This window comes from Oncorhynchus keta, chromosome 27 (assembly GCF_023373465.1).
Source record: "Oncorhynchus keta strain PuntledgeMale-10-30-2019 chromosome 27, Oket_V2, whole genome shotgun sequence".
NCBI classification, from domain to species: domain Eukaryota; kingdom Metazoa; phylum Chordata; class Actinopteri; order Salmoniformes; family Salmonidae; genus Oncorhynchus; species Oncorhynchus keta.
In genome coordinates this window covers 34,082,819-34,106,745 of record NC_068447.1, presented here as the reverse complement: position 1 = coordinate 34,106,745, position 23,927 = coordinate 34,082,819, and the positions used below count along the sequence as shown (strand labels likewise).

The 23,927-nt window shown below is 44.9% G+C and overlaps 1 protein-coding gene across 2 annotated transcripts in view; it reads right to left on the bottom strand.

Moving 5' to 3' along the window:
* Nucleotides 1–23,927, bottom strand: part of LOC118359843 (metabotropic glutamate receptor 4-like) — a 311,869-nt gene that overhangs the window by 210,125 nt on the left and 77,817 nt on the right. For both annotated transcript variants that reach the window (XM_035738666.2, XM_035738667.2), the window contains exon 2: nt 20,087–21,121. In XM_035738666.2, the coding sequence (XP_035594559.1) occupies nt 20,087–20,632 (546 nt within the window). In that variant the 5' untranslated portion in view covers nt 20,633–21,121. The remainder of the gene's footprint in view (nt 1–20,086; nt 21,122–23,927) is intronic.

The window sequence follows — 23,927 nt, the reverse complement described above, 5'->3', positions numbered from 1 at the left end:
TGTCCCGAAGCCACTCCTGCCTTTTCTTGGCTGTGTACGTAGGGTTGTTGTCATGTTGAAAGATGAACTTTTGCCCCAGTCTAAGGTTCTGTGCACTCTGGAGCAGGTTTTCATCAAGGATCTCTCTGTACTTTGCTCCGTTCATCTTTCCCTCGATCCTAACTAGTCTCCCAGTCCCTGCCGCTGATAAACATCCCCACAGCATGATGCTGCCACCACCGCGCTTCACCGTAGGGATGGTGCCAGGTTTCCACCAGATGTGACGCTAGGCATGTACCTTTTACTGAGGAGTGGCCTTCTAGGCGGAGTTGCAAAGAAAAAGCCATATCTCAGACTGGCCAATAAAAATAAAATATTAAGATGGGCAAAAGAACACAGACACTGGACAGAGGAACTATGCCTAGAAGGCCACCATCCTGGAGTCGCCTCTTCGCTGTTGACGTTGAAACTGGTGTTTTGCAAGTACAATTTAATGAAGCTGCCAGTTGAGGACTTGTGAGGCATCTGTTTCTCAAACTAGACAGTCTAATGTACTTGTCCTCTTGCTCAGTTGTACACCGGGGCCTCCCACTCCTCTTTCTATTTTGGTTAGGGCCAGTTTGCGCTGTTCTGTGAAGGGAGTAGGATACAGTGTTGTACGAGATCTTCAATTTCTTGGCAATTTCTCGCTTGGAATAGCCTTCATTTCTCATAACAAGAATAGACTGAGTTTCAGAAGAAAGTTCTTTGTTTCTCGCCATTTTGAGCCTGTAATCGAACCCACAAATGCTGATGCTCCAGATACGCAACTAGTCTAAAGAAGGCCAGTTTTCTTGCTTCTTTAATCAGCACAAAAGTTTTAAGCTGTGCTAAGAGAATTACAAAAGGGTTTTCTAATGATCAATTAGCCTTTTAAAATGATAAACTTGGATTAGCTAGCACAACGTTCCATTGGAACAGAGGAGTGATGGTTGCTGATAATGGGCCTCTGTATATTCCAGAAAAAAATCTGCTGTTTCCAGCTACAATAGTCATTTACAACATTAACAATGTCTACACTGTATTTCTGATCAATTTGATGCTATTTTAATGGACAAAAAATGTGCTTTTCTTTCAAAGACAAGGACATTTCTAAGTGACAGTAGTGTAGGTATTACAGACTGGGTCAGGGATAGCTTGAAAATGTCAGTGAAGACATTTGCCAGCTGGTCAGTGCATGCTCTGAGTACACATCCTGGTAATTTGTCTGGCCCTGCGGCCTTATGAATGTTAACCTGTTTCAAGGTCTTACTCACGTCGACTACTGAGACCGTGATTACACAGTCATCTGGAACTGCTGGTGCTCTCATGCAATGGTTCAGTGTTGCCTGCCTCGAAGCGAGCATAAAAGGCATTTAGCAAGTCTGTATGCTCGCGTCACTGGGCAGCTTGGGGCTAGGTTAATCAGAGATAGTTTGCTAGCTCAGCTACATCCGTCGAGCATCAAAGCCAGTGTGGTAAGATTCAATCTTAGACCTAAATTTACCTTTTGACTGTTGGATCGACGAAGGTCAAAGTGAGATTTCTTATAAGCATCTGGATTAGCTAAACCTCTGGTATTTAGATCAGTGCAGATGTTGCCTGTAATCCATTGCTTCAGGTTTCGATATGTACATATGGTCATTGTGGGGACGACATCGTCTATGCATTTATTAATGAAGCCGGTGACTGATGTGGTAAATTCTTCAATGCCATCGGATTATAATTTTTTTTTTTCACCTTTATTTAACTAGTTAGGCTATTTGAGAACAAGTTCTCATTTACAACTGCGAACTGGCCAAGATAAAGCATAGCAGTTCGACACATACAACAACACAGTCAATAATACAGTAGAAAAAAATAAAACAAAAAGTCCATATACAGTGAGTGCAAATGAGGTAAGATAAGGGAGGTAAGGCAATAAATAGGCCATGGTGGCGAAGTAAATTACAACATAGCGATTAAACACTAGAATGGTAGATGTGCAGAAGATGAATGTGCAAGTAGAGATACTGGGGTGCAAAGGAGCAAGATAAATAAATAAATACAGTATGGGGATGAGGTAGTTGGATGGGCTGTTTACAGATTGGCTATGTACAGATGCAGTGATCTGTGAGCTGCTCTGACAGCTAGTGCTTAAATCTAGTGAGGGAGATATAAGTCTCCAGCTTCAGTGATTATTGCAGTTCGTTCCAGTCATTGGCAGCAGAGAACTGTAAGGAAAGGCGACCAAAGAGGAACTGGCTTTGGGGGTGACCAGTGAGATATACCTGCTGGAGCGTGTGCTACGAGTGGGTGCTGCTATGGTGACCAGTGAGATGAGATAAGGTGGAGCTTTACCTAGCAGAGACTTGTAGATGACCTGGACCCAGTATGTTTGGCGACGAATAAGAAGCGAGGGCCAGCCAACAAGAGCATACAGGTCACAGTGGTGGGTAGTATATGGGCTTTGGTGACAAAACGGATGGCACTGTGATAGACTGCATCCAATTTGTTGAGTAGAGTGTTGGAGGCTATTTTATAAATGACATCGTTGAGGATCGGTAGGATGGTCAGTTTTACGAGGGTATGTTTGGCAGCATGAGTGAAGGATGCTTTGTTGTGAAATAGGAAGCCGATTCTAGATTACATTTTGGATTGGAGATGCTTAATGTGAGTCTGGAAGGAAAGTTTACAGTCTAACCAGACACCTAGGTATTTGTAGTCAGAACCGTCCAGAGTACTGATGCTGGACGCGCATTTAATTTTACTTGCATTTAAGAGCAGTTGGAGGCCATGGATGAGAGTTGTATGGCATTGAAACTCGTCTGGAGGTTAGTTAACACAGTGTCCAAAGAAGGGCCAGAAGTATACAGAATGGTGTCGTCTGCGTAAAGGTGGATCAGAGAATCACCAGCAGCAAGAGCGACATCATTGATGTATACAGAGAAGAGATTCGGCCCGAGAATTGAACCCAGTGGCACCCCCATAGAGACTGCCAGAGGTCCGGACAACAGGCCCTCCGATTTGACACACTGAACTCTATCAGAGAAGTAGTTGGTGAACCAATCATTTGAGAAACCAAGGCTGTTGAGTCTGCCAATAAGAATGTGGTGATTGAGTCGAAAGCCTTGGCCAGGTCGATGAATACGGCTGCACAGTAATGTCTCTTATCAATGGCGGTTAAGATATCGTTTAGGACCTTGAGTGTGGCTGAGGTGCACCCATGACCAGCTTTGAAACCAGATTGCATAGCGGAGAAGGTGCGGTGGGATTCTAAATGGTCGGTAATCTGTTTGTTAACTTGCCTTTCGAAGACCTTAGAAAGGCAGGGTAGAATATATATAGGTCTGTAGCAGTTTTGGTCTAGAGTGTCTCCCCCTTTGAAGATGGGGATAACCGTGGCAGCTTTCCAATCTATGAGAATCTCAGACAATAATTTTAGAAAGAGGGTCCAGATTGTCTAGCCCATCTGATTTGTAGGGGTCCAGATTTTTCAGCTCTTTCAGAACATCAGCTATCTGGATTTGGGTGAAGGAGAAATGGGGGAGGTTTGGGCGAGTTGCAGGGCTGTTGACCGGGGTAGGGTTAGCCAGGTGGAAAGCCTGGCCAGCCGTAGAAAAATGCTTGTTGAAATTCTCAATTATAGTGGATTTATCAGTGGTGACAGTGTTTCCTAGCCTCAGTGCAGTGGGCAGCTGGGAGGAGGTGCTCTTATTCTCCATGAACTTTACAGTGTCCCAGAACTTTTTGGAGTTTGTGCTACTGGATGCAAATTTCTGCTTGAAAAAGCTAGCCTTAGCTTTCCTAACTGCCTGTGTATATTGGTTCCTACCTTCCCTGAAAAGTTGCGTATCACGGGGCTATTCGATGCTAATGCAGAACGCCACAGGATGTTTTTGTGCTGATCAAGAGCAGTCAGGTCTGGAGAGAGCCAAGGGCTATATCTGTTCCTGGTTCTACATTTTTTGAAAGTTGCATTAAGATGGTGAGGAAGAACCTTTTAAAGAAAGACCAGGCATCCTCTACTGACGGGATGAGGTCAATATCCTTCCAGGATACCCGGGCCAGGTCAATTAAAAAGGCCTGTTCGCTGAAGTGTTTTAGGGAGCGTTTGACAGTGATGAGGGGATCTTGGTTGAAAACAGCGGAGGTGTATTTGGAGGACAAGTTGGTTTGGATGATATCTATGAGGGTGCCCGTGTTTACGGATTTGGGGTTGTACCTGGTGGGTTCATTAATAATTTGTGCGAGATTGAGGGCATCAAGCTTAGATTGTAGGATGGCCGGGGTGTTAAATATGTCCCAGTTTAGGTCACCTAGCAGCACGCGCTCTGAAGAAAGATGGGGGGCAATCAGTTCACATTGTGTCCAGGGCACAGCTGGGGGCAGAGGGTGGTCTATGGAAGGCGGCAACTGTGAGAGACTTGTTTTTAGAGAGTGAGGTGGATTTTTAAAAGTAGAAGCTCTAATTGTTTGGGTACAGACCTGGATAGTAAGACAGAACGCTGCAGGCTATCTCTGCAGTAGATTGCATCACTGCCCGCTTTGGTAGTTCTATCTTGTCGGAAAATGTTATAGTTAGGGATGGACATTTCAGGGTTTTTGATGGTCTTCCTGAGCCAGGATTCAGACACGGCTAGGACATCCAGATTGGCATAGTGTGCAGTGGGCAGTGAATAAAACAAACTTGGGGAGGATTCTCTCTTTCTCCCCTCACCCATCTGTCTATCGCCTCCTTTGAATTCCATGCTGTCACAGTTACCAGCCCTTTCAAGCTTAACATCCTTATCATTTATCGCCCTCCAGGTTCCCTCGGAGAGTTCATCAATGAGCTTGATACCTTGATAAGCTCCTTTCCTGAGGACGGCTCACCTCTCACAGTGCTGGGCGACTTTAACCTCCCCACGTCTACCTTTGACTCATTCCTCTCTGCCTCCTTCTTTCCACTCCTCTCCTCTTTTGACCTCACCCTCTCACCTTCCCCCCCTACTCACAAGGCAGGCAATACGCTCGACCTCATCTTTACTAGATGCTGTTCTTCCACTAACCTCATTGCAACTCCCCTCCAAGTCTCCGACCACTACCTTGTATCCTTTTCCCTCTCGCTCTCATCTAACACCTCCCACACTGCCCCTACTCGGATGGTATCGCGCCGTCCCAACCTTCGCTCTCTCCCCCGCTACTCTCTCCTCTTCCATCCTATCATCTCTTCCCTCTGCTCATACCTTCTCCAACCTATCTCCTGATTCTGCCTCCTCAACCCTCCTCTCCTCCCTTTCTGCATCCTTTGACTCTCTATGTCCCCTATCCTCCAGGCCGGCGCGGTCCTCCCCTCCCGCCCCGTGGCTCGACGACTCATTGCGAGCTCACAGAACAGGGCTCCGGGCAGCTGAGCGGAAATGGAGGAAAACTCGCCTCCCTGCGGACCTGGCATCCTTTCACTCCCTCCTCTCTACATTTTCCTCCTCTGTCTCTGCTGCTAAAGCCATTTTCTACCACTCTAAATTCCAAGCATCTGCCTCTAACCCTAGGAAGCTCTTTGCCACCTTCTCCTCACTCCTGAATCCTCCTCCCCCCCCCTCCCTCTCTGCAGATGACTTTGTCAACCATTTTGAAAAGAAGGTCGACGACATCCGATCCTCGTTTGCTAAGTCAAACGGCACCGCTGGTTCTGCTCACACTACCCTACCCTGTGCTCTGACCTCTTTCTCCCCTCTCTCTCCAGATGAAATCTCGCGTCTTGTGACGGCCGGCCGCCCAACAACCTGCCCGCTTGACCCTATCCCCTCCTCTCTTCTCCAGACCATTTCCGGAGACCTTCTCCCCTACCTCACCTCGCTCATCAACTCATCCCTGACCGCTGGCTACGTCCCTTCCGTCCTCAAGAGAGCGAGAGTTGCCCCCCTTCTGAAAAAACCTACACTCAATCCCTCCGATGTCAACAACTACAGACCAGTATCCCTTCTTTCTTTTCTCTCCAAAACTCTTGAACGTGCCGTCCTTGGCCAGCTCTCCCGCTATCTCTCTCTGAATGACCTTCTTGATCCAAATCAGTCAGGTTTCAAGACTAGTCATTCAACTGAGACTGCTCTTCTCTGTATCACGGAGGCGCTCTGCGCCGCTAAAGCTAACTCTCTCTCCTCTGCTCTCATCCTTCTAGACCTATCAGCTGCCTTCGATACTGTGAACCATCAGATCCTCCTCTCCACCCTCTCCGAGTTGGGCATCTCCGGCGCGGCCCACGCTTGGATTGCGTCCTACCTGACAGGTGGCTCCTACCAGGTGGCGTGGCGAGAATCTGTCTCCTCACCACGCGCTCTCACCACTGGTGTCCCCCAGGGCTCTGTTCTAGGCCCTCTCCTATTCTCGCTATACACCAAGTCACTTGGCTCTGTCATAACCTCACATGGTCTCTCCTATCATTGCTATGCAGACGACACACAATTAATCTTCTCCTTTCCCCCTTCTGATGACCAGGTGGCGAATCGCATCTCTGCATGTCTGGCAGACATATCAGTGTGGATGACGGATCACCACCTCAAGCTGAACCTCGACAAGACGGAGCTGCTCTTCCTCCCGGGGAAGGACTGCCCGTTCCATGATCTCGCCATCACGGTTGACAACTCCATTGTGTCCTCCTCCCAGAGCGCTAAGAACCTTGGCGTGATCCTGGACAACACCCTGTCGTTCTCAACTAACATCAAGGCGGTGGCCCGTTCCTGTAGGTTCATGCTCTACAACATCCGCAGAGTACGACCCTGCCTCACACAGGAAGCGGCGCAGGTCCTAATCCAGGCACTTGTCATCTCCCGTCTGGACTACTGCAACTCGCTGTTGGCTGGGCTCCCTGCCTGTGCCATTAAACCCCTACAACTCATCCAGAACGCCGCAGCCCGTCTGGTGTTCAACCTTCCCAAGTTCTCTCACGTCACCCCGCTCCTCCGCTCTCTCCACTGGCTTCCAGTTGAAGCTCGCATCTGCTACAAGACCATGGTGCTTGCCTACGGAGCTGTGAGGGGAACGGCACCTCAGTACCTCCAGGCTCTGATCAGGCCCTACACCCAAACAAGAGCACTGCGTTCATCCACCTCTGGCCTGCTCGCCTCCCTACCACTGAGGAAGTACAGTACCCGCTCAGCCCAGTCATGATGGGGTGGGGCTGGTTGGCAAAATAGGTATTGTAGCCCAGGGAGTGGCTGATGGACCTCTATTGGCTAGCCGGGAGATGGGCATAGCAGATGTGCCTGGCAAGGCTAGATCTAGGCTAATTGGTTCTTGTTTCAAGACAGGGACGTTTGTCAGGAGTGGTCACTCGGATAGCAGCTAGCTAGCAGAAATGATCCAGGCGAAGAAAAAAGAAAAAGGTTCAGAGCTTACGGAAGGGATTCGGAGATATGGAGAAAAATGAGTCAGATTTGCTCTGGTTTGAGTCGCGCTGTGCAGACTGGTGAAAGTTGCCCATGCTAGCATTAGCTGATGACCGCTAGCAGTGACGAGCTGACTACTAGCTAGTAGCTATTTAGCTGGCTAACTTCTGTTGGGGTTCCGGTTCGGAAGACGGATCAGCAGGGCTCCGTGTGGTAAACCAGGCCAATTGGCAAACTAGGTATAGTGGCCAAATAATTTGTCCGATGGGCATCTTAAGCTAACAGTCCGAAGTGTTCTAGAAAGCTAGCAGGCTGCGGTTAGCTAGTAGCCAATTAGCCAGCTAGCTTTTGATGGGAGTTCTGGTTCTTAAGTATAGGAGAGTATATTCAGTCTGTGGATGGAAAGTGATATTAAAATATATATGAAAAAAAACAAGGAAAAACAATGTTTACAAGGGACAGGAAGGGACAAGACAAAATATACATCCGACTTCTACGCCATCTTGGAAGTTTACTCAAACATATTACCGGAACATGTTCTAGTCTTTGCTAGCGAAACAGTTCTGTGTCTTAGTATCCGCTTCATAGGAGCACTTCCATATTGAGAGCATCGTTGGTAGTTCCTGTTTGAGTAATTCCATTTAAGCAGGAAACAGGAGGATAGAGTTATGGTCCGATTTGCCAAATGGAGGGCATGGGACAGTAAAGGTGATCTAGAGTTATTTCGCCACTAGTTGGTAGAAATGAGTTAAGATGGATTTTAGTGTCACTGAATTAAAATCACTGACCACTAGGAGAGCCACCTCTGGATGAGTATTTTTTTGTTTGCTTATGGCCCTATACAGCTTGTTGAGCGCGGTCTTAGTGCAAACATCGTTTTTTTGTGGTAAATAGACAGCTACGAAAAATATAGATGAAAACTCTCTTGGTAAATAGTATGGTCTACAGCTTATCATGAAGTATTCTAACTCAGGTGAGCAGAAATGTAAGACTTCCTTAATATTAGGGAATGAGCACCAGCTGTGGTTAAGAATGAGACACACCTCGAATGGAACTCGTCCATTTTGTTCTCCAGTGATTGTACATTTACTAATAGAACAGACAGTAGAGACGATTCATGTACTGTACTCGCCAACTTAGTTTCGCCATGGTGCCCACACATCAGCTTCTCTTACACTGCCTTCAGATTTTCCAAGTTTCCAGGATTAGGGCCTGGTCTGGGGTTAGAATAGATACCTATCCAGTTGTACAACTGAAATGTGTCTTCCACATTTAACCCAACCCCTCTGAATGAGAGAGTTGCGGGGGCTGCCTTAATCAACATCCATGTCTTCAGGGAACAGTGGGTTATTTATGCCTTTCTCAGGGGCAGAATGACAGATTTCTACCTTGTCAGATCGGGGATTTGATCCAGAAACCTTTCGATTACTGGCCCAACACTCTAACCACTAGGCTACCTACCTCTCCACTTATGTCCCGTTGACTCGGTTGAAGTAGAAATCTTCATTCAAATCGAGGTCAGTGATTGCTGTTCTCATGTCCAGAACGTATTTTCAGTCACAGGAAACGATTGTGGAAACGTTATGTACAAGAAAAAGTTAAGATCAATGCAAAAAAACACACAAAATAGTAGAATTGAGAAATATTTCTGTAATAAAGCCCTAATGTGTGGGAAAACTCATTCTGATGGGCTAGGCCTGGCTCCCCAGTGGGTGAAATCCATAGATTAGGGGATAATGAATTTATTTAAATTGACATATTTCCTTATATGAACTGTAACTCAGCAAAACCTTATTTTGCATGTTGCATTTATATTTTTGTACTGTATACATCCTTCAAGCATTCACTAGCAGTGCTCATAAGCTCCATAATATGTTTAAAATGAGTTAGCCTAAGGTTGCATGAAATGCCACATGAGCAAGTGTTATGGGTGAAAGATTTCTCTATTTGCCTCCAACCATTTTTCAACAGTAACCTAATGGCCAGTTTAACACTTGAAAAGAGCCAGAAGGGCAACAGTACAGCGTCCCACTTTGCAAACATCACTGAAGGCTTAAGCACTCTTCAATCTGGTTTTAAAGTGCAATTTAAAAAGGATCATAACAACGCCTCTGATGTTTGCCCTGTGACTCTGATCTCTGTTGTATGTTACTGCATTCATGTCAGATAATCCCTTTCTAAATGGTCCACATACACTGCACAATGAAGACAGCAATTTCTCGGTGAGAGTCACATTAAATAAACACACATTGCTACTTCAATTCCAATCAGAATTGTTTCACCAGATGTTCTAACATCGCTTGCGAGCATCTGATTGGTCATTTTCAGTGACCTCCTCAAATGGCATCCTCTACTTCTATAATGCTATTAGATGCACCGATTCGCTCTGTTTGTTGTCACTTGGTTTTGTTGAAATAACATTCTGCAAATACAATTGACCTTTACCTACAAGTACAATCCATTATTGGAAACTGCTTTCATTTAAGTAACAATAACTTACCATTTTGTAAGTTACGTCTTTCAGAAATATATTGTGTATTTTCATATTTCTCTGCAAATTGACTCGCTTGGTTATTTCCACAGAAACTCACACAATGATCACAAAATCCCCTTGACATTTAGATAATGTGTCTGATCAGAGGGTTTCCTCCCATCCTCAAGTTGTGCCTAGTACTCATCTCATCCAAATAAGTCAAGTGGCACTAATTTCTTGTTTATTTCTAGAAACACAAAATATGAGCAAGTTTAAAGCGGTGGCATAGTAGCAATTGATCTCTCATTAATAAAACTTAATTTAAGGATTGTTGAGTGTAAATGTCATACTTTGCACAAGCTTTTTAAGAAGAATGTTTGACTTTGGAAATTATTGGATTAAAAGTACATTGCTTCTTTGGGGTGTCTGATCTTTTCTTTCTGCAATGTCAAGCACTGAACTTACAGCCAAGCTCTAGCCGAGGTCAATGAGAACATTTGGCTTGATCTGATGTGCTCTAGACTCTGCCAATTAAAATACATACTGTAGGAGTAAATCTGGGGTCAAACAGAAGACAAGAGGTTGCCATCTAAAGAACACCTGGAAACTGCCTACCTGATTTACACAAACCTGAACAGATTAAACTGACCCTTGCTTGGCATTGCAATTATATCTCATCAGTAGCTGTGTTTAGGACAGATGCCAATGACACTGGGCTGTGCTTTCATGGCTCTGAGCCTGTGGAGCATGCCTTGGTCTATAGAGAGGAGAGGAGAGATGAGGAGAGGAGAGCTGGAGGGAAAGAGACCTTCAGGTCAACATGTAAGCCTGGCATATTAAATCACTCAAATCAGGGCTGAGGAGCTGCAGTGTCCTTGAGGATGACTATAGGACTCCTGGGCTGACATATCCAGCCATCCAGCTGGCCACACTGCACTTACTTCCTACCTCTAAAGGCCTGGAGCAGAGGATCAGTAAGCAGAGAAAATAGGGGTTCAGTGTAGTAGATCTGGAGGGGAAAGTAAAGGTGTGATCGATCGCCTCAAACGTAAAACGATCTGTTTATTGTAACAGGCTATCTCTGAGGGGACAGAGCTGCCCTGAATTTAACTCCATTATGATTGAGGTAGTTGTGGCATTGATGTACAGACAGTTCCCACAGGGGAGAAAGTCCATCTGTATATAACCATTTCTACTAATGCACATACAGTATGCTTTCAACACTGTCTCTGGATGTACTTGGAGACCCTTTATTCACAATTACCCATCTCATAGGATGCGTCTGAATAGGATTCTGGTCAAAACTGTTGCACTATATGTGGAATAGGTTGCCATTTCAGACCCAGCCATAAAGTCCAGACAGAACTGTCAGATCAGATTGAACTATTACTGTATGTGAGTCAATTAGAAGTACAGGGAATAAAGTAGTCCTGACTAAGATAAACCACCACAGAACATGCCACACCGCCGCAGGGTCAACACTGAAGAGACACAAAACAGGTTTTCTTAGGAATAAGATTTCACACATGACCTAGCAGCCTCCAAGAAATGTTTAGCATCTTTTCAGGCCCAGTCAGGTAGGAAACGCTTGACCACAAACCCTCTAGCTGGGCAAGGGCTGTGGTCTGCTTCAATAACTACGTACATACAACCAAAACTCATTTATATACGCAGTTATTTCCTAGCTGTTAATGCTTTGTGTTGCAGTGTTTACCATAAGCTTCCATACTGAACTGGTGCTCTTGCAAGAATGGATCCTTGACCAACACAGTGAGTATGATGGCATCCTAGGCAGGGACATTGATAATACAATCTGATTTTTTTCCCAGACTTCCCAACAATTGTCTGCAACAGCAGTACTATGTTAGTACATTTATCTTCATTTAAATGTCAGCACCTCAAACTTGTGTGAAATCAATACCAATATGGACCAACTTTCCTTCCATTGTGTAACTTCAAATATTACCTTTCAACAGCGGGAAAAAGACGAGGGTACAATTCCAGGAAATAGAGTATGTTGTCACAACAGTTCCCTGCCTCAGGTTAAATACCTGAACAGGAGTGCAATCTAAGAGGTATGTTGTATTTGTACGGGAGGGGGTCTTCACAGCTTGCTTGACTGTTTAATGATTTTACGGAACAAATAATAAAACTGGCTGAGGTGTACAACATAAACCCTGTGTTCTGTGTAGGGATTTATTACAGACATAGTCTATTTTACTGACTGAGGGAGGTCTGGAAAGAGATAATTAACCAGTAAATGAGAATTGATCCTTCTCTGTCTATCTGCTAATGTTGGTGTGTACAAAAGTTTTAACGGGTGGGTGTCTTATTGTTTATGCCCTTTTATTTGTTCTGTCCTGACATTGTTCTCTAGTCTGATGTAATATCAGAAAAGAGAGCATTACATCAAAACCCATGGACATTTCATACTGTTACTATATATGTATCTCGTCATTTTGTTTCAACATTTCTGAAACTATATTCAACAATTAAAGCAAATGAAGTGCTGCTGAAGGTCACTAATGCAATAAATACATCTTCACACTTCTGAATGAATATGTTTGGTCCTAGTTGTCTAACGTTCAAATGGTCGTTTGTAATGGAGCATCGTGACTGCCTCAGAGAAGAGAGAGTGAATTTCTCTGTGTGATGGAGGGTAGATGACTCATCGAAGCTAGCTACCATGATGTCTGACGTGCACGTTGACTGGATGATGTCCAACCTTCTTACCGTAGCTCTCTGTCACTGCTTCAGGCCAGGTAGAGGATATGGCATGGCACAGAAAACATAGAAAACATAGACAAGTTGTGTTGATCTGAGATTTTCTATCATTACGCTAACATTGCAGTGCATTTACATTTCTTAGTGGTAATGCTTTTACTGTCATCATTCAGGCAATGTTCAATAGTGTGCAGGGATAAAAACAGAGTATGTCCATTTGTCACAACATATTTGCTGTTATATACCATCACTCCGACGTCCCACTTGTCACTTCTCCATCAAATTTCACTGTTCACAGAATCAATAACTGTCATGCCTCCATCAATCACATTAATTCAAATATATTTAACCTACTAACAACTGTGTCATTTGTCTCTCTTGTGACCACTCATCCATCTTTACAACTACAAATCTACATACATTGCATACATCTTCAGACAGTAGGTCACAGAATGTTATTTGGTTGATGGGTAGATTTTCCAGGGGAGACAGCTCCAAGCGACTAATCCTGAGTTATTTTTTAGGAAACTGTGAGATACCATGGATTTGCTGCTTGGGTTCTATTTTGGAGATGTGGTTGTTTAAAGATGAATATCTGGAACGCATGGGCTTAGTGTTAGATTTCGAGACAGGGGGAGTGCTGTAGTTGCATCTATGAGACAAGTTCACAGGACATAAGATGACATCAATGGTTTTGAGGACTTACAATTGCAAGTAAGCATATGGACAGTTTCTAAATGTAGACCAAAATCAAAAGACTTACTGACAATTTACAGTGTCAAAAATCCAAGGACTGAGCTTCAAGGAGTGCTGAAGAAGTGATGTACAGTAATTGGAGAAAATGCCAACATTAAATTAGCAGCATGATTGTAACACTGGATTTTCTCCAAAACAATCCCCTATTTTCACAGGGGGAAGGGTAAGAGGATACTTGATAAACACACAGTGTTGAACATTATTCATGTTGTATGGCTACTGTGTTACAGAAAAAATGATTTATGCTATCATGCCTTGAGAATACACAATGTCAAATGACTATGAAGAGGGTCAGAACATTGGAGCTGTTATCACAGGTGTAGCTTGTCTTGTGTTCCTACCAAAGCACTATACATGTGTATCTCCTCTGCTGTTAAAATCAGTGCAGATGGTGTTAGTCTCCACAGAGTTCTCTCAGGAAGTGAAACATTTTTTACCATCCATTTTAAAAACAAACTCGACATCCTCCCCTCCCCACCATGCAACATTCACTCCGCAGACCTGCAAACTTACAGTAATTAAATGCCACAAATTAATTTGAGTGAAACCAAGCGTCTCCACACAGCGAGCAGTGCACATGTGGAGACCACCGCACCATGCCCCTTCACCACTATGGATAGTGATTAGCAGCTGGTGTTCCAGCTTCCTGTGATGGGATTTGCACAAGTCGGCTAAGCGACTTGAGTCTGAACTAGTCCTGTAATAAAGGAGTGGCTCCGCTATGACCGGAGCTCTATATGGAAGGGAACGACCACAATGAACAGTTAGGAAAACAGCTGCAAGGATCAGGTCTTCCCGACTGTAAAAGTCTGGTTGAGTGACACTGCACAACCACTGGCCTGTAAACCTGCAGAAAACTATTTACTACAAGTATTTTGAGACACTCGTTTGCTTTTCTTCCCTTGTTGGCTTTGCCTGCATGGGATTTTAAAAGTCACGTGCGAGTAGAAAATTCACTCCTTGGATTTATTGGGCATGGATGGGTGGGTAAAGGGCTGAAATGGCTGGCTTGAATGACCTGATTTTGTGTGGCTACACCAATTTACACTTAGTGCAGAATAGGAGTCCACTTAGAGAGAAACAATTATTCTTCATTACCACAGAGCTACGATGCTGAGGATCCATGAAGGTGACAGGACACACCTTGGCAGGCCTGTCTCAAGAGTGATAAAGAGAGCTACTGGCTACTGAGGTAGCTACTGAGAGCTACTAGCTTTGTGTAGTTGTGCTTCAGCTCACACAGTTGCCATCTTCATTCAGTCTAGTTTTGCCAAATACTCAGCTACTTTCTTGCCAAATTAATTCTCAAAGGTATCCCATTGAAAATAATTCTGGTTCCCCACATTCCCTACAGCACAGGCATTCTACAGATTCCTGTAAATGTCTACCCAGCATCCTGCAAACAGAGCAGAGGCATCCTTTTATCACATTTTCCAAATTGATTTATTTTTGTGTAAGGTTTTTACATGATGGTTCCTGCGTTAATCCAGAGAGAACGCTGTCTCAACATGTTGAGATGCTGAGAGGAGGAAGGTACAGTGTCTGAGGGTCTACAATCTCTGTCTCTAATAGGGGAAGAGACAGGGGCTGCAAAGTCTCTCTGCTTCACAGACAGCACAACAGACAGCTAGTTAACCCTCCTTTTACAGCTAACTACAGGCTCCCCCGTCTTCTCCTCTAAGCTACTCTCACCTCCCTCCCCTCTACTCTCTGAAGACATTTCCCCTGCTGCTTAGAAGGCAGAGGTACTGGCATGCGTGTAGGCTGTTTGTACCTTAGCAGACTGTACACCTCGGTGGAGGTGGCCGAAGCGCCCCTATTCTTCTTTGAGAACATATGGTTATGTCTCAGCAACTCAACAGTGGCATTTGATTCCACCTTCATGCCCATGTGACAGCTAGAGTGCTGATACAGTAGCCTACACAAGACCGAGTTAAGAGCGGACATGCACAGGGCCAGAGACGACATCTCCAAGACATGATCACAAACCTGGATGCCTTACTAAAACCAGCCTTGTCGTTAGTGGGTAATCAATTGCAGTCGCTACAGTGTCATAACCAGCCCTCTGCAAATTAGCCTGGGCGCTAGGACACTTTGCTCCTGCTTATGTTGCAGTAAAATGCTCAACTGATGAGAACATCACAGAGAATGAGCAGGCAGGGCCAACCATGGAGGGAGGGAGCTTTCAAACCCTAACCGGATCCCCAGGCGGACATTACGTAAACTGGGAATCAAATATTCATACAGCACAATAGGGACGGGAGCCTACTGCTCCAGAGTGCTGAGTAAACACTTTACCCAGCCTCAGCTGCTCTAAGACTGGGAGAGGGAAGTGGGGGGAAAAGAATGAAGCATTCTGATAACAATAGCAAGCATGCAGTGTGTTTTGGCCACTACCCTTAGGCATGGCAAGGAACAGTAAGAAGAAGGGCTGGGACCCAAACTGCTTGTTCAAATCAAACAAAAGATCCCCTGACCTCGGCACAGGAAACAGTTGACTCACCAAGAGTTCACTGGGTATAGCTTATGTGCGGCTGGGAACAGTCCTATCCTCAGCTAGTCTGCCAGGGCTGAGAAGATGGCCTACTTTCTGCTTTTAAAATAAAGAAAAAGGTGCAACAGTTATGTGTAAAACACCTGAAATTGTCCATGTTGAGGTAATAATGGTCAGTAAAATCTACCCGACCCTGTTATGACATTGAAAAGGGAGTGTGTGTAACCTACTGACTGTCATTATCTAGAGCTCACCTAGAGCCCCGTTTCCATTGGCACGTTGAAGACATCGCTGGCCTTGGTGGGCTAGCTCAAATTGCATTCCTACTGAGGGCCTCCCGGGTGGCGCAGTGGTCTAGGGCACTGCAACACTGCGATACAGACTCTGGGTTTGCGCCCAGGCTCTGTCGCAGCCGGCCGCGACCGGGAGGTCTATGGGGCGACGCACAATTGGCCTAGCGTCGTCCGGGTTAGGGAGGGTTTGGCCGGTAGGGATATCCTTGTCTCATCGCGCACTAGTGACTCCTGTGGCGGGCCGGGCGCAGTGCACACTAAGCAGGTCTCCAGGTGCACTGTGTTTCCTCCGGCACATTGGTGCGGCTGGCTTCCGGGTTGGATGCGCGCTGTGTTAAGAAGCAGTGCGGCTTCGTTGGGTTAACAATTGGATACCATGAACTTGGGGAGAAAAGGTGGTTAAATAAAAATTCTAAATCAATAAAAAATTGCAATCCTACTCCAGAAATGGGAAATTATGTCATGTTGCTAGGTAGCCAATATGTGACTGCAGTTGACTTTCTTAATGTTGCAAGCTAGCTAGCAAGATGTTGAAGAACTGTAATCATCACCATGCTGTGACTAATGTTACTACTACCATTACCAGTTAGAGACAGCTAGCAACATTTAGCTTGCTGACGTTAGCTAGCTAGCTAAACGGTTAGCATTGTCGCTAGCATAACAGGCTAGCTAGCTTAATTCCTACCTTGATTCTTGCTTGACATTGCATTGGCTATTACCTAGCTAACCATATGATGTAGCTAAGTAGCTAACTTTCAATATGACCTGGACGGATAAAATTCCCGCTAGCTCACGTTCAACTCTGAAACAGCTAACCGAGGGTTGACTGTTTTAATAAAAGTTCATTGTGTAGTGCAAAAATGAATGCAGGATCTAGCTATGGTGGAAATGTGTGTCATGTCTGACAACTGCAGTACTGCTTGTCCATGTGCTAGCTAACAGCAACAAGCCCTGATGAGCTAGCTAAACATTGTGTCAGCATCCAGCAGTGATCAGCTTGGTGATTGCATAGTAACGGTGTCAGCAGCCCACATTCTAATCGAGCTAACACCAGTTGTGAAACTGGGCTGCGCCACCCCCGGTTTCCTTCGGCCCAGCTAGAATTTGAGAATTCCATTCGAGCCAGCTTTAATTTGACCCTAATTTGGCACTAATTTTAATTGCCAGTGGAAACGGGGCTCTAGTGACCTGCACTTAGTTGGTGTACCACTTGGCCATGAGCCTTTCATCACTGTAACTGAATTAGAAACGAGAGCAATCTGAAACCAGTGCAATCTGAAACCAGTGCAATCTGAAACCAGTGCAATCTGAAATCAGTGCAATCTGAAATCAGTGCAATCTTCTCCACACATCTTTTCTTACCGCCATCATCCAATCATCTGAAGAACACACACTCATTCCTCAACAACAAGGATGAGAGACAAAAACATAGGTTGTGCAGATGAAAGATACAGTATCAAGTCAAGTTCTTGAAATAATTTGAAACAAGAGGAGTATGAATCTGCTGCAATTACCACCCTCATTCACTAATGAAGAGGAGCCATTATATCGAGCTAATGATGGCGATGTGATCCAGGCGTAGGCAGGTTGAGGTAGTCCAGCATGGTGTGAGCACAGCACTGGTTACTATATCCTTACCCCAAACACAGAGTGCTTCTGTCAGCTACTGCAGTAGAGTGTCTCCCGATGATCCTTGTTGACTTTTATGTTTTGGGGACATTTCCCAGCTTCTCAATTTGATATTAAAATGATATTTGCGCAGAGCACAAAAGGGTACTTATCAGAGCACATAGCCTTGGAAATCACAACGAGGTGCATAGCTGTTTTCTGCCTTATATTCAGTATAATTGCAGTACAAATACAGACAGGGGGGCGATTACAGTACATGCTCGCCACTGAGGTGACCTGAGAAGCTAAGAACACTGATTACACACAGTTTAAATCCAACCAGCTTATGCTCTGCATGCCCCCAAGCATTATCTGTTACTGTCACTGTCTGGCACTGTGAACACAATACAGAGAATACAGATCGCTGTGCTGATATTGTATTATGGGAATGATGTTATTCAAACAAGCCTCAAGCATCCAAACCTTCCTTCCAATGTTCCAAATGTTCTATGAGCTTCATAATATTGTAGCTACATTATAAAACAGCCCAACTGTTTTCCCATTGTTCTGCCTGGCATCTTCATCATTCCTATGACAGCTTTGTGTTGGCATTATGAAAGGGCCTGTCGTCTTGTGTTTGTGTTTACTTTTGTTTTCACACTGGCACATTATGTTTGGATCCTGAGAGCAAACATAATACTGTTGAGGCTCGTTTTAGATCTTTAATCAGTGTTGAATGAGCTCAAATGGTTACATGCATGACTTGCCCTATTTAATTAGAGGCAAAACACCACTAAGGACTTCCCAAATGAATGTCATTATGGGGAGAGGCTGAGGACTAATGATGAGCTTCAACTGTCAGAACAGTGAAAAATATGTCTGGTTCTAATGGGACTTTTATAAAACTTACAAACCACAAAGACCACATCCAACTGGGGCAAACGCAGATGGCCAACATACAGGCAGAAGACTATGTTGGTTTGATAAGAAAAAATATTTTGGAATATGATTTTTAATTGGTTTAATGAGGGGATTAAACCCTGGGGTGAAAATAGATTACATTTTTTTCCCGATGCAGGACCTCCTATGGGTCATGCGCTTGCCTAATCATAGAATTACATATACCATCCCTATTAATTCAATAGGATCCCTGTGGGCCTAGTCGTAAAGATCTGTCATTTAACGTTTACAATTTATTGTGACATAAACCCAACCAGTCATGATGTTTTCATCAGTTTGACAAACAATCACTTCAGAAGGCTCCTTTACTAGGCTACCCGTGCACATTCATCCACTCACAACACATTTCCAGCCTCCAAACAGTGGTGAATGGAAAGAGACATCTGTTACACAAAACACCAGAAATTGTAAGGACGTTTGGCGATTGTCATTAGGCCAGAATGTATGTGTCTACTGCTGTCCACACGCGTCTTGGTTTCGGCCAATCATCTCTGCCTTAGCAAAATGTCTGTGTTATCATCTGACCACATCGCATTTTAGAGCATAGGCTATATCACTCGTTTTCAAGTCCTTTCGTTAATTTATCATGCCTCTGACATGCAGTAATGGTGTAATAACCCCCAGATATTTTGGCTCATGTTTTACCGGTACGGCGTACCCCACTATTTATTTTGCAGGGACTCTGTACCGGACCGTTCTGCCTTACTTTCGTCCCTGTGTGAACCTAATTCCTCACATGAATGAGTTGATGCCCATATGTAACAGTATAACTTTAGACCGTCCCCTCGCCCATACCCGGGTGCGAACCATGGACCCTCTGCACACATCAACAACAGTCACCCTCGAAGCATCGTTACCCATCGCTCCACAAAAGCCGCGGCCCTTGCAGAGCAAGGGGAACCACTACTTCAAGGTCTCAGAGCAAGTGACGTCACCGATTGAAACGCTATTTAGCGCGCACCACCGCTAACTAAGCTAGCCGTTTCACATCCGTTACACGTGCAAGAGCGACATGGTGCATTTTCACAGACACAGAGCATTCCTGAAATGTGAGATATTGAATATGCCTCTAGCTACACTATGTAATATCACCTTAGAGCGAAGACATGGAGTAAAAGCCTATAGAAAATGTGGGGAGTGTTTTTATCACATCAACATTTCCATAATGTTGAAAAATGACAGAACAGATCTTTATCCTTTCATGAAAAAAATTAAAAACACTTTTACCAGTAAAAGCAACCTAGCCTTTTGATAATCATACATGATTCAGGCAATAGCATCAGCTACAGATTTCTGTCACATTGCAGCCTCGCTTGCATTTTCACTTGCAGAGCGTGCTGCCTGCCAGCCTACAAACGACTGTTGAGAGAGACTACTTTCATAGCCACCACCATGATTCACAGCCATTAACCAATAAGTGTAAGGCACTTACCCTGAAGAGGCGCAGGATGTTGGCCACCATGATTGACACGGAGCTGGCGGAGGCCCCGATGACGCCCACCACCCTCTCAGGCTTGGTGATGATGGGCGGCCCGCCACTCAGGCATTTGATGTCCGTCCCGTCCTTCTCGATGAGCGCCTGGACAAAGGTGAGCGACTGCTCCAGGGCGTGGGTGTCCCGTGAACAGGTGTCCAGGATCCTGGCCCCCAGAGTGATGTTGGGCAGCAGCTCGTGGTCGTTGTTGATGCGGTCCAAGGCGAACAGCATGGCCTCCAGTCTGTGGATCCCCTTTTCCTTCTTCAGCTCCCCACAGGCTTTCCCATTGTTGCCTCTGGCGTGTACAGGAAAGAGCCCACCCAGTGAGATATCCCCGTCAATACGGATGGAGTTGAGGTGTGTGTGGCCAGGTGTTTTTGGCTTGGCCCCCAGGACTACCAGGATACAGCAGGTCAGGAGCAGGACCTGACAGGGCCCAGCCGGACCACCTCTGTGGCAGTCAGTCTGCCCCCTCTTCATACAGCTTCCCAGAAGAGTCATGATGGAAGGCTAAGTTAAACCCGCAACCAACTAAAATGAGTCCCTTTTAAAAAAATACCACAAACAAATGTCCTAAAGGTTAGCAGCAATATCCCTCAGAGCACAGAACTCTCTTCAGAAGTCTCTTCTCATGTCTCTCAGCTTTGACACTATCTCAGTAATACTAATTAGCTTTCTCTCTCTCTTTCTCCACTTCCTTGTGGGGTATTCTCTCTCCCTGCAGTTGGGGTATGGAGATGGTGTGGAGTTACTAAACAGTTTTGACTGAGGTGGGAGTGAGTCCGTGGAGAGCCATCTCAAGGGGCATTAGAGAGAACAAAGGTGGGAGATAAGCCTTCTTTTCTCCACTCCTCCAGAGCCAGTCAGGGGCGTTTAGCTTCTCTCTGGCTCACCCCCCTGGAGCAGGCAGAAAGTCCTCAGTCAGCCCGAGCAGACCTGCAGGTACTGAAACATGGCCTCTCTCCTTGAGCTCAGAAAGACATCAGACTTCTGAAAGATAAAAGGAAAAAGGGATGAGATTCTGAGAAAAAGAGGGGAGAAAGGGAGAGCTCTGTTAAAAAAAGAATGAGAGATGAAATGGGATTTCATTGGTCTGATCAACAATAGATCTCTCAGTGAGGGGGTTTGCTGCATATTAGTTTCCCACATGGTTCTTATAACAATTCTATCTCAATTGTCGTTAGCTCCCACGCACTGCTTTTCAATTCAATAAAACATGAAAGACATTTTTCACTAACTCTCTGCTGTGATGAAGCAGATAATAAGCAGAGTCATGCTTCTTCAATGCTTTTGCATTTGTTAAACATATCTGGGCATAAACAACATTGGAGGGTCACGGTTTCTATCAAATAATCTAGATAGTCAAACAGAAAAATCACCAAGTCTAATACTGCAGTCGTATAAATGTTCTTTTTTTCTCTATTTCACACCCTTGCTTCACTTGCTATTAGAGCACTGTCATGAATTATTCTCATAAGGCCTGGAGTATAACTGACTCAGAGCATAAGCGGCACGAGTTCATAGGCTGCTTCGTAGCCACGTCCCACTTTCTTCATGTGGAAAGCAGAATCTCTCCAGGGTGTTTTACCAAAGGCTTATAAAATATCCTGCTTCAAATAGAGAGCACAGGACGTTCATAATCAAAGTATGAATATCACTTAACTGATGAAGACATTTGCTTGGACCCCACATTCCCCTCGCTCAATTCTCCTCTCCAAACCCATCACCTCAGCTGTATGGCTTCCGTCTCTATTTGAACATATTGGTGTGTGTGTGTGTGTGTGTGTGTGTGTGTGTGTGTGTGTGTGTGTGTGTGTGTGTGTGTGTGTGTGTGTGTGTGTGTGTGTGTGTGTGTGTGTGTGTGTGTGTGTGTGTGTGTGTGTGTGTGTGTGTGTGTGTGTGTGTGTGTGTGTGTGTGTGTGTGTATGTGTCTTCTCTGTCTGTCTGTGTGTCTGTCTGTGTGTCTGTCTGTGTGTGTGTATGTCTGTGTGTCTGTGTCTATGTCTTTGTCTATGTTTGCCTGTGTCTGTGTGCCTTCTCTGTCTGTCTGTGTAGGTGTCTATGTGTGTGTCTGTGTCTGTTTGAATGTGTGTCTGTGTGTCTGTGTCTGTCTATGTTTGTCTGTGTCTGCGTGTGTGTTTCGTCCCCCCACAGCAGGCTCTCCTCTTCCACTGTGCCAGACTAATAAAGTGGTGGATGTATGCCCAGTGGGAAAGACCTGCAGCTGAGTCTGTGTTTCTTCTCTCCCCCTCTGTCTGTGTTTGTGTATCTCTTTCTCTTTACCTCTCTTTCTCTCTACCCCCTCTCTCGTCCTTTCTTTCATTGGCTGTCCCATGCATAGACAATCAGTCCAACAGCAACGACATTGGCAACAACCTCATACAGCTGTCAGCCATGCCTGGCTTGTCCTGTGATGGAGGCTAGGAAGGGCACCTGGCAGGAAACAGGTCAACATAAAAGGAGATACATGCTGCTCCTTAACCCCAACAATGTGTTGTAGGGTCCCGTTGTTGTGGCTTTGATGTCCCTGATTAGATTAGGAAGTAGGAGGAAGACAGAGGTCAAAAAAGGGAATAGATGCTTTTCTGCAGAACCCTTTCAACCTACAACAGGATTTACAGTGCCTTGCGAAAGTATTCGGCCCCCTTGAACTCTGCGACCTTTTGCCACATTTCAGGCTTCAAACATAAAGATATAAAACTGTATTTTTTTGTGAAGAATCAACAACAAGTGGGACACAATCATGAAGTGGAACGACATTTATTGGATATTTAAAACTTTTTAACAAATCAAAAACTGAAAAATTGGGCGTGCAAAATTATTCAGCCCCCTTTGGCTGCGATTACAGCTGTAAGTCGCTTGGGGTATGTCTCTATCAGTTTTGCACATCGAGAGACTGACATTTTTTCCCATTCCTCCTTGCAAAACGGCTCGAGCTCAGTGAGGTTGGATGGAGAGCATTTGTGAACAGCAGTTTTCAGTTCTTTCCACAGATTCTCGATTGGATTCAGGTCTGGACTTTGACTTGGCCATTCTAACACCTGGATATGTTTATTTTTGAACCATTCCATTGTAGATTTTGCTTTATGTTTTGGTTCATTGTCTTGTTGGAAGACAAATCTCCATCCCAGTCTCAGGTCTTTTGCAGACTCCATCAGGTTTTCTTCCAGAATGGTCCTGTATTTGGCTCCATCCATCTTCCCATCAATTTTAACCACCTTCCCTGTCCCTGCTGAAGAAAAGCAGGCCCAAACCATGATGCTGCCACCACCATAATATATGCCATTTAGCTGACGCTTTTATCCAAAGCGACTTACAGTCATGTGTGCATACATTCTACGTATGGGTGGTCCCGGGAATCGAACCCACTACCCTGGCGTTACAAGCGCCATGCTCTACCAACTGAGCCACAGAAGGACCACGTTTGACAGTGGGGATGGTGTGTTCAGGGTGATGAGCTGTGTTGCTTTTAAGCCAAACATAACGTTTTGCATTGTTGCCAAAAAGTTCCATTTTGGTTTCATCTGACCAGAGCACCTTCTTCCACATGTTTGGTGTGTCTCCCAGGTGGCTTGTGGCAAACCTTAAACAACACTTTTTATGGATATCTTTAAGAAATGGCTTTCTTCTTGCCACTTCCATAAAGGCCAGATTTGTGCAATATACGACTGATTGTTGTCCTATGGACAGAGTCTCCCACCTCAGCTGTAGATCTCTACAGTTCATCCAGAGTGATCATGGGCCTCTTGGCTGCATCTCTGATCAGTCTTCTCCTTGTATGAGCTGAAAGTTTAGA